The 10,555-nt window shown below is 42.3% G+C and overlaps 3 protein-coding genes across 3 annotated transcripts; all 3 read right to left on the reverse strand.

Annotated features, from left to right (window-relative positions):
* Positions 1 to 232: 232 nt before the first annotated feature.
* ddx47 (DEAD (Asp-Glu-Ala-Asp) box polypeptide 47) lies at positions 233 to 3,514 on the reverse strand. The gene is made up of 12 exons (XM_049746070.1): positions 3,335 to 3,514; positions 3,047 to 3,140; positions 2,739 to 2,927; positions 2,588 to 2,659; positions 2,320 to 2,438; positions 2,127 to 2,198; positions 1,933 to 2,049; positions 1,575 to 1,721; positions 1,289 to 1,426; positions 1,132 to 1,202; positions 922 to 1,051; positions 233 to 803 (listed from the first exon to the last, which is right to left on the reverse strand). Exons 1-12 carry the CDS (start codon positions 3,470 to 3,472, stop codon positions 636 to 638), a joined length of 1,455 nt encoding a protein of 484 aa, XP_049602027.1. The 5' UTR covers positions 3,473 to 3,514; the 3' UTR covers positions 233 to 635.
* Positions 3,515 to 3,685: 171 nt separating this feature from the next.
* Positions 3,686 to 7,689, reverse strand: wbp11 (WW domain binding protein 11). The gene is made up of 12 exons (XM_049746021.1): positions 7,499 to 7,689; positions 7,058 to 7,143; positions 6,929 to 6,960; positions 6,750 to 6,843; positions 6,478 to 6,674; positions 6,253 to 6,386; positions 6,015 to 6,172; positions 5,744 to 5,932; positions 5,448 to 5,570; positions 5,106 to 5,372; positions 4,844 to 5,026; positions 3,686 to 4,742 (listed from the first exon to the last, which is right to left on the reverse strand). The coding sequence occupies exons 2-12, from the start codon at positions 7,119 to 7,121 to the stop codon at positions 4,090 to 4,092; spliced, it is 2,094 nt and encodes a 697-aa protein (XP_049601978.1). The 5' UTR covers positions 7,122 to 7,143; positions 7,499 to 7,689; the 3' UTR covers positions 3,686 to 4,089.
* Positions 7,690 to 8,819: 1,130 nt separating this feature from the next.
* bglap (bone gamma-carboxyglutamate (gla) protein) lies at positions 8,820 to 10,240 on the reverse strand. The gene is made up of 4 exons (XM_049746137.1): positions 10,080 to 10,240; positions 9,584 to 9,877; positions 9,302 to 9,383; positions 8,820 to 9,178 (listed from the first exon to the last, which is right to left on the reverse strand). Exons 1-4 carry the CDS (start codon positions 10,135 to 10,137, stop codon positions 9,076 to 9,078), a joined length of 537 nt encoding a protein of 178 aa, XP_049602094.1. The 5' UTR covers positions 10,138 to 10,240; the 3' UTR covers positions 8,820 to 9,075.
* Positions 10,241 to 10,555: the final 315 nt, after the last annotated feature.

Here is a 10,555-nt window from a genome sequence, read left to right on the forward strand (position 1 = left end):
CCCTAGCCCCCGCCTACGACCGACACCCAACTTCCTACGTACCCCATCAGCAGAGGAGCGTGTCACGTGGTCTGTTAAGTATAAATAGTGGTCGATTTGACTGCTTTTCTTACAACTTTTTACTTTCATTTATTTAAAAACATATATTTTCTACTTTGTCGAATAACCTTGTTACAGTGGAGTACGCAACATAAAAGATCCAAACCAATAAAAAAAAAAAAAAAACTCCAACAGCAGTTGAGATCTTGATTTATTGTTCGAATTAATTTTTGTAAATTGTTTATTATTGACTAAATATCGACATTAACTACATTTCTGCCAGTTTAGTTTTTTTAGGGTACATTTCAGCCAACTTAACGGTGCATTCTGCCATCTAGTGGAGAAACATTTATTTGCTCCGCCTGGCACTAGCACTGATGAATTACATTTCACCAAAGTGACCCCAGTTTGCTTTCGGGTATGAAGAGAAAGACACTTTTTTTAACCAACATTTCAACTGGAAAAAAATCACTATAAATGGAAAAATGCAATGACAAAACTGAAGCTAAAGACAGGAAAACCCGGTATCATCATAATCTAGTTTTGACATGATAAACAAGATATTTTATGTACAGTCTATAGTTAAGTTACAGGCTTCAGCGTCCGCCTCTCCAGGCAGCTCCGCCCCTCTTCTTCCCACCTCCTCGTCCCACTCCCGAGCCTCCTTTTACCTTCTTCCTCACCCCGCTTGCTTGTTCTGTGTCATCCTGGTCTCCGTCTCGGTCTTTGGGTCTTTTCCGTTTCTCACCATGTTCCCTCATTTCCTGAAAAAATAAAACCATATTAATTTGAAGAAATCCAGTCATATTAATCACACTGTCTTAAAAATGAAATGCATGATTGATCCACGTGTTTTAGCATTATGCAACATCGCTGACTCACCAGCCTGGCAAATCGCTGGGCCTCGCTGACCCTCTCCACCAACATCATCACCTCCTCCTCGTGTGTGGGGAAGGCAGGAAGTTTCTTCCCTATCAGGCTTTCAATTCTCTGGAAAAGCTCCACGTCATATCTAAAAAATTAATAAAACAATTTAAAAAAAAAAAAAAAAGCAAATAAAATCTGATGATGAGACAAGCAGGTAGTGCTTACTGGGTGACAAATGTGATGGATTTCCCCGATCGTCCTGCTCTGGCTGTCCTCCCGACCCTGTGGATGTAATCCTGCGTGGGGGTCCAAAGATGCAAGAATCAGCTAAAATCATGAAATCTTGGGACTAAAGCGGAGCAGACTGACAGCAGCATGTCACCTTGGAGTGTGTGGGGATGTCGTAGTTGATGACACAATCAACGTGTGGAATGTCGAGCCCTCGGGACGCCACATCAGTCGCCAGCAGCACTGACCGCGACTTTGCTTTGAATTTATTTAGCGATCCAAGACGTTTATTCTAACAATGGGGGGAAAGAGTGACATATTGAAAATACTGCACAGGAACAAAAACTAAGCAAATAAATAAAAAATAAAAAATTACTGTAATTAAAAATACACAGACTACATTTTTGAAAAGCTAACTTATTCAGTGCGTGATGGTCTACCTGACTCATCTGACCATGAAGAGGGATGGCAGTGATGCCAAGGTTCCTCAACAAAAGCGCCACCCGCTGGGCATTGTTGCAAGTGCTGCAGAAAATAATGAAGGAGTTGCCTGCCAGCTCGTTCAGGATCGACACCAGATAACAGTCCTGCCAAACACGCAAAGCACAAGTCATCTTTATATTCCACCATTAGATGCTTGGAGTGACAGAAAAACAGGACGTGTACACAAACCAAGCGTGCTACCTTGCAAGGCGGTCACTAAATCGAATATTTTTATCGTATCGATTAGTTCATCGATTAATCTTGTAAAATTTTATTTGCAATAAAATACAATAGTAATTTTGACACCTCTACTACCTTGTACTTGGATGGTATGAAGACGTAATACTGCTGCAGCTTTTCTACTGTTGAGTATTTGGTAGAAACGGCACACTTGACCGGGTCTTTCAGTGCGGCTCTCTGTAGTTTCTGGACCTGTGGACAATCAAAAGGATGGTTGATGTGGGCTACTGCGTATCACTCGCCAACGTGGACCATAAATGAGTAGTTACCTTTTTGGTCATGGTTGCAGAGAAAAGAAAGGTGCGCCTCTCCCTTGGAATCACTTTCAAGATTTTATCCACCTGGTTAAAATGAGCAAAATGATGTCATCATTGATAAAATACTTCAACAGAAACACAAATGTATTTGCATTACTGTTGAACAACAACAAATTCTGCTTTCGGGAGAAGTTTAATGACCCACCTCAGTCTCAAAGTCCATGTTGAGGATTCGGTCTGCTTCATCCATGACGAGGAACTTGAGCGCTCTCAAGTTGAAGCCCTTTGTGTTCTCCAAGTGATCCATCAGTCGACCGGGTGTGGCTGCAAAATTATGTTTGTATTAGACATAACAATTCATAAATACATTTATTGATTCTCAATAAAGTACAGTTTGACAGCTCTATTCCAAAACAAACTGTAGGCACATAAAGCCTTTTTTTTTTTTTTTAAATAAATTTGACTTGACTTACCAATGACAATGTGTGGTTTCTTGGCCAACACCAAAGATTGAGACATCATGTCAATTCCTCCAACCACGACAGCTGCAAAAAAACATCGGTTTAAGACATAATAATTGTCTATGATTTTGTGCACAATTGTGGACTTTGCAGAGACGCCTACCACACTTGACGCCAATGCTAGAACCCAGGGCCTCAAACTGCTCTGAGATCTGAAAAGCCAATTCTCTGGTGGGGGTGAGGACAAGGGTATGAAGCCGCTGGGGTGAGGCCAGCAGTGACTGGAGGATGGGCAGAGCAAAGGCTCCCGTCTTTCCTGAACCGGTTTCAGCCAAGCCAATGACATCTTTGCCTTTATGTCAAGGAGAAGAGAGTTTAAAATATAACAATTAGTATACACAACAATATTGGATCACGTAATTTGGGAAAGTTAGGAAAAAGACAAACAAATATTTGTGATGTTTCCTTCACCTTGAAGGGCCAGTGGTACAGCTTCAATCTGAATCTTTGTTGGACTCTTCCATCCCAGCAGATCACAAGCCTCGCACAATACGTCGGTGACACCCTATCAAAAGAATGTTAATTGAAAGTGTAAAATGTTGGATTTACAATAGGTAATAATTGGTTAACTTTATCAGACATCAACTTTGGACGAGCACTCCCAAAGAACTTTCACTTATAGCTATCCTGAACACGACTGTTTACTGTCATCCGGGACACAAATTGTTCGGTCTCTTAATTCACTTCAGGTAAACCTACCAAGTCTCGGAAGGACTTTACCGCCTCATTATTTTCTCCACTGTTGTCATTAATGTCGTTATCATCGTCGCCACTCGACTCTTCTTGTTTTTCTTCGTCTGTGTTTAGCTTGGAGGTTCCCTCGCTGTCGTCCGCCATGCTTTTCGCCCCGACAATCAACGTGCCTTTGTGCGCCTCAGTGCGCAGATGCGGAAATACGTTCAAGATGGAAACCGCAAAGATTCATGGGAATTGGTGTTTTTGCGCAAATGCTTTGCAAACTTGTATTTGATTACTTGTTTCACTTTTAAAACAAACAATGCAATTTATAAAGTGCTTTTACTTACATCACACAGCTATCAAACAGAGAAATGAGTTGAAGTGTTTATTTAGATGCGGATCAAACAGTTGGAGATATCTTTGCCAGTGCAATAAAAAACATAGATCCTAGCAAAGTTAAAACAACAGTAATTGTCATTCCCGAGAGCAGAGTACAGAGAAAATCAATTTATTTTTTTGGGGGGGGGTTGCAACCATTCAATTAGACCTAATTGTTTCAGATTACTCACACAACTACATATTTTCTGTTTGGCTGATTTGATCAAATTAGCATTGCAGACTGAATGAAATGAAGATTTAAGACCACGCCGTCATAGAACATAGGAGTCTTGGGTTCTTAACAAAAACAACAGAACCAGGATAGCCTTGAAGAACACTACCTCTATTATGATGCACTTACAGACAAAAACATGGTTTCAGTATGACCTTGGTGCATATCACAGGAGTCCCTCCATCTCCCTCATGAAGGCTTCATACACCTGGTCCTTGGTCTTCATGCTGGGCTGAGCTACAGCCCCAATATGAGCTGAGTGAGACATGTTCACAGAAGCAGCGGAAGAGTGATGTTTGTGACCATGGCCACTTGCCATACCGTCATCTCCCCTTCTCCCCCCGAAAGCACCTCTGTCCAACGGACCAACCACTGGCCCCGGAGCCGAACCACTCTTGTCCCTTCGCACTCGCAGTGCAGTGGGCACAAACCGTGTGACCTCCGCTTTGGGATTGATGATTTGCGGTTTGGCAGAGATAGTGGCCCCAGAGCCAGCACCGACTGCCAGGCCGCCTGCCCCGGCGACAGAGGTGAGGTTGGCCCGTTTTTCAATGGTGGCTGCGTGGAGGTGGCTGACAGCAGAGGCTGCAGCGGTTCCTGGGGGAGGGGGCATTTGCATGACACTGGAGCGCATGGACATTGATGGTGGAGGCATGTTGCCTTGCGGGCCATCCTGGCCGGATCCTGGGCCTTTTTGCCGCTGGACGAGGCTAGGAGGAGCACTAAGCACATTGCCGCTGAGAGGTGGTGGAAAGAGTGAAAGAGGTGGTGCCATGGGACGGGGAGGCCCTCCTGCTCTTGGGGGAGGAGGTGGGATACCTGGAAGGAGAAGCAAAATATGGACATTGATGAACTCTTGAGCATACATGACTGACCCACCAATTTGCCTGGCTATACTCTATCTGGACCCATAAGCTTACCGGGAGGAGCTGGGGGCGGTAGCCGTGGAGGGGGTCCACGTGGTGGTGGGCCTGGAGGAAGACCAGGAGGGGGACCAGGTGGTGGACCAGGCGGGCGACCTGGTGGAGGCCCAGGGGGTAGAAGACGAGGTATTGGACCCCTCATGCCAGGAATACCCAATGGCCTTAAGAATGGAGGAGCGCCTGAACACAAGATGGATACAATACAAATTACGATGGATTACAAGATTTCAATTAAAAAGCTACATAGATATGACCTAACCTGGTGGAGGTCCAGGTGGTGGACCAGAGGGTGGACCGGGAGGCCTTATTGGTGGAGCTGGTGGAGGACCCATAGGTGGAGGCCCGGTCATAGGAGGACCCTGTAAGGGTGGGGGCTGCCCCAGCGGCCCACTTGAAGGAGGAGGACGCTGACCGGCAGCCAGTTGGGACGTGTCCCCTGGTGGTCCCTTGTCCTCACCGTCAGAACTATCCGAGTCATCTGAGAACTCTTCCTCAACTTCTTCGTCCTCTTCAGGAATTGACTGACCTGAGCAGATATAAACACCATGTCACATTACATTTGAGAAGAGAACATCTCCTCTCACAAGTTCAATATACAAACCTGCCATCTTTAACATCATCGCCTGAAGAGGCGTAATGGCCTTTGTCTTCTTCCCAGACTTTTTCTTTTTCGTTCCGTCACTGGACGTGTCTGAAGGCATGTCTGCAAAACGTACACTGCGACCTAATTTACAGTAGAAAAATCAACATATTAGTATCAGGACACAAACTTACAAGCAACAATTGTGAAATACCTCCAAAGAATTTAAACATTATCCTACGACACTTGTTTAATTTCTTTTTGATAACTCGAGCGGAATTAACAATGGTGTAGACGAGAGTTGAGAGTTATATCACCTTTCTCCTCAGCTCTCTTGTCATGTCTGTCTCCCTTTCTGGAGTCATCATCTTCATCCCGCTCGTCATCGCTGTCTTCCTCAGAGTCGCTGTCATTGTCGTCCAAATCGTCCCTGTCGCTCCCACTGCCGCTATCCTGATCTCTTCCCATATCTGTTAAGCCCTTATCCAGGCCAGGAATTGAGGGCTCTGGATTGAGGGGGGGAAAAGTAGAGAGATCAATATAATTAGTCAAACATCCATCATCCCAAAGATATAATTGAAGACTTACCCAAATCAGTGCCATAAGGCCGCCGTGAAGGAATACCATACAATGCCAAGATATGTGGTGGTGGGGGTCCAGGTGGCGGCCCAGGGGGTTTCTTCCCAGGGGGTAAGCGTGGCACAGGTGGCAACGTAGGCAATATTGGGACAGATAGAGGTGGCTTCCTGTGGGCCACACAAAGATGAATGGCAGCAATTATTAATTTTGAGCTAATCTAAATAAAAAATGAAACATAAAAACCGACCCAAACAACGAGGCTTTCTTCAGTATTGAAGGAGGCTGAGCCCCTGGTAGAGGGATGTCTTGGATGTGGATATTAGATGGTGCATGGGGCATATCTGGTAAAGGAATACTGTCAACCTCCACAGATTCTGCATTCTGGAAAAAAAAAAAAGAGCCTTCAATTGATATACATATTTAAATAGGTTTTTGACCTCTCATTCACAGGTAATAAAAAATAAATACAAACCTTGACTGAATCAAAATAGAGTGACAGCTGGCCCCGTTTACTCTCATATTCTAGCTCCAGTTTGCGTAGATCCTTGTAAGTTTCAGGATTCTCCCGCTCATACAGACGAACAATACGTTCAAATGTCTCCCGTAGCTTCTTCCGCTTGTCCCTCAGCACCTTCTCATTCAGCATGGGTTGCTGGACTGGATTGAACTCTATAGGAGAGATTAAATAATATCGTCAGATTTGATTGACTATTGTAGTTGTGATTGTGAATGTCATTCTCTTACCCATCTCATCCAATTTCTCCATGTCTCTGATTATCTGTCTTGGGTCCTTCATCTTAAGCACTGCAGCTCTCACCATCATTCTCTGCTTTTTGTTCTATAGATAAAATTAATAATAGTAGACAAATGTAACTGGCAATAGAATTGTCTCGCAAATCTTTTGAAAATACAACAAATATTACCTTTTTTAACTCCCTTTTCCTGGCTTCTTTTCCTGTTGGGGGGCGGGGGTAAATGTGTGAATTATTATACTAATATGGTTACAACTTTTAATTTATATGCATCAACATATTCTGCTGGCAGCTACTTACGGGCCTGATCCGTGGGGTTCATGAATTTCCCACTCTTGGTGGAAGAAGTTGAACGTCGTCCCATTGTGATGCTGTGCTCCTTTTGCCTGAGAAGACAAATCCATCAGGGATGACATAAAATAACTTACTTTTGAAAGCTATACACAGAAATAACATTTGATCTTTTCACATATATATTACACAGCAGAACATCACAAATTCCACGGAAACAAATAAATGGATTAATGTGTAGCGTAGCCTATAAACAAACTTCGCAATTGAGGAAGGGATGAACACTTCAATACTATTTATATAGTATAATGTGCTAAAATAATTCTAAGTAGAGCATATACAGATTGTTAAAAACAAGCAAGTTCACAAAAGCGATGCTAGCAATAAGCTAATATTAGCCTGCACTTGTAGCTAGGGCCGCGTTGGCTTCAACAACAGAGAATGCATTACCTTATAAAGAAGAAAACCAGGAGTAATACCCCCGAATACGACTGCAGGTATCAAGGTTCAAATGGGGTAATTTACTCTTATGCCATGCAATTGAAACTAAAAGCCCCCATGACTGAATGGAACTCAAAGACTTTAAGCTAGCCGCTCGCCATGTTAGCAACTAGCAGTGGCAGCCGCGAGCAAGACCGGAAATAGATGATCTGACGTCATAAAAATAAGAGCCATAAAATACATTGTTGTTATTCTGTTACTGCTTCTGCATTTTTTTCATGCTGTAAATTAACTTCTATGTTTTTTATGATTTTGTTGTTTAATTCCAATCGATTATGTTTTTTTCCCCCTTAAACTAGAATTTTAGAACAGTAGAAGTATTAGTAGTCAAGACCTCTTTATGTTGCCACTCAAACAAACAAAGTGTCTTCTTGATATTTTTTTCTAAATTGGTTAATTTTCATTTCGGCCGACAGTCTTATAGTTAATCAAGTCTGAATGTATTTGTTGCTCAAGTGATGATACGGGTTGGTGCATGTGAAGAAAATATACAGCAGAGGGCGACATTTCATTGTTCCCAAAAAATTGTTTGACATAAACAACTTTCCTGTTTTATTGCCATGAACCATTTTGCACTGCACAAAACCTGATGACTTATATAACCAATCACACAAATAAACAAAAATTCAAAATGATAAACTAGGATAGGAAAATGGGCAAAGATATTCCTGCGTCACCAGCACCATATAATTAATTTCACCATATTAAATATAAAAGTATATTTGTTGAATTGATTACGCTCCAGAGTTTTCTGATTGCAGAATGTCAAAAAACGAGATTAAAATAAGCCTTCTCAGTCCAGCAATTGAGAGATTCCTGTTGTTGCAGAGATATTTGGATGTGGTAAACTAACCCATCTTATGTCCAATTCAACATCTCATAGTTGACATCTTGTGTTTATAATTTAATCCATTAGCAAATGTTTGGAAAGTTATATAGCTTTCATGCGTAGAGTTTGCATGTTTACCTGCAGGTACTCTGGGTTACCCCCACATTCCAAAAACATGCATGTTAGGTTCATCAAAAACTCTCAACTGCCCATTGGTTGTTTGCCATGAGCCCTCTGATTGGTTGATGACCAGTCCAGGTTGTTACCCTTAGACTATATTGATGCGTGTATGTATTTTAAATATACTTTTTTAGAAGGGGGATAATATCTAATAATGTTATGTTACATTGGCAAACACATAGGCTGAGCCTGCATTCAACTCTTTCTGTAACCTTCATTTCTCACACATGAGGAATAATTCACATTATTCAACAACACACATTTTGATTTTCATTATTTTTATTTATTCATCACACTACTCTACAAGCTGAAAGAGGTGATAGAATTGAAAAAAAAAAATCTCATTGCAGTGCTATCCCCCCCAGCACTGCTCCACAATTTGATTAAAACATTTTTGGAACTTTTTTTTTTCTCATGTTACTTCGGTAGAAAATGGGGGATAACATGGGTGATAATAAAATGCAATGTAAAGTTATTTATGTCATGATGGCAACTTGAGTCAATTGTGGTTTGACATCTAATAAGGGATTGGTCCGTAGTAAGCGTTGTAGGCAGCGACGACTCCATCGGTATCCATCATTTGGTCGCAAGACACGTTGGACTCGCAGACTTCTCTCAGGCTGATTGAAGATATAGAAGGTATACGCTATTCCAACATAGTCATTCCCCAAAGCTGCTTTGTTAAGCTATGTGTATGTGACTTTTCTAAGCCACCAATGCAAGTAGTGAGTATGATACTGTACCTCTCAACCTGGGTCAGGGACAGCTCCACAGTTGGTCTTCTGGGTGGCACCACAGCAGCGGCCTGTGACCTGTCCATGAAAACTGCGGCACACCAAGCACGTTTAAGCCAAAACTTTCCATATTGACAATAATAAAAAGACCTACTGAGCAAACAAACCAAATCATCATAACACACTTCATCAATTACAGTAGAAAATAGTTTTCATTTGATGTTAAGATTCGTGGACACAAATAATGTCATCAAACAGCTATGACACTAAAATGTGACCTTATGACCTTACCATGATGGCGATAATTGTCTCCGTTGTTGTAGCCATTACGGTCGCCGTTATCGTAGCGTCCGTTGTCACGTCCGTTGTCGTAGCGTCCGTTGTCACGTCCGTTGTCGTAGCGTCCGTTGTCACGTCCGTTGTCGTAACGTCCATTGTCACGTCCGTTGTCGTAGCGGCCGTTGTCACGTCCGTTGTCGCGTCCGTTGTCGTGTCCGTTGTCGTAGCGGACGTTGTAATTACGGCGGTGGTCATCACGGTCGTGACGGTCTTCGTCGCGGTCATCACCATTGGAATCCATGGAGTCTGTGTAAAATACAAAACAAAATAATCCAGTCAAGCAAGATTAAAAAACAGGTAGTGAGAAATAAATAAGAAAACAGATGAAAGGTTAATCAAGGACAAGGTTTTATCAAAGTGGCCTTAAGTTTCTTCGTCAATGCTGATCTTCTGAAAAAAAAGCCACAATACCTGTTAGATAATCAATCACCATATTTGTATTTCTTACCTGAAGACAGACAGGCAAGAGCCAAGGAGGCAAAAACCAGGATGGCCAAAGTCTTCATCTTGAGTGTCAGGCAATGATAAGGCTTGAAGATGGGAATGGCTCAGTTCTTCTATCTGCAAATGTATACACCGACAACTCGAATTTATAGACGTGGTGCTCTCGATATGATTGGTTAGGGAATCATGTATCACACACACACGCACAAACTCCAAATAGAAAAAAAAAAACATTAACTCTCACATAACTCTCCTACTTTCAAAAGTTGCTCTAAATCAGTGCTTCTCAATTATTTTCTCTTATGCCCCTGCAGGCAGAAGAAAATATTTCACCCCCCCTTCCCCAAATTACCTCAGTGACTATAAATAGTATCATTTGTCTATTAAATTGGAATATTCTAATTTATTCTATCCCAATTAACATGTTCCCTGGGGTCAACATGTGACCCCCCGGGTATTGCATCGAGTACCCCCAGAGGT

The sequence above is a fragment of the Syngnathus scovelli genome, chromosome 16, assembly GCF_024217435.2.
Source record: "Syngnathus scovelli strain Florida chromosome 16, RoL_Ssco_1.2, whole genome shotgun sequence".
In the NCBI taxonomy this organism is placed as follows: domain Eukaryota; kingdom Metazoa; phylum Chordata; class Actinopteri; order Syngnathiformes; family Syngnathidae; genus Syngnathus; species Syngnathus scovelli.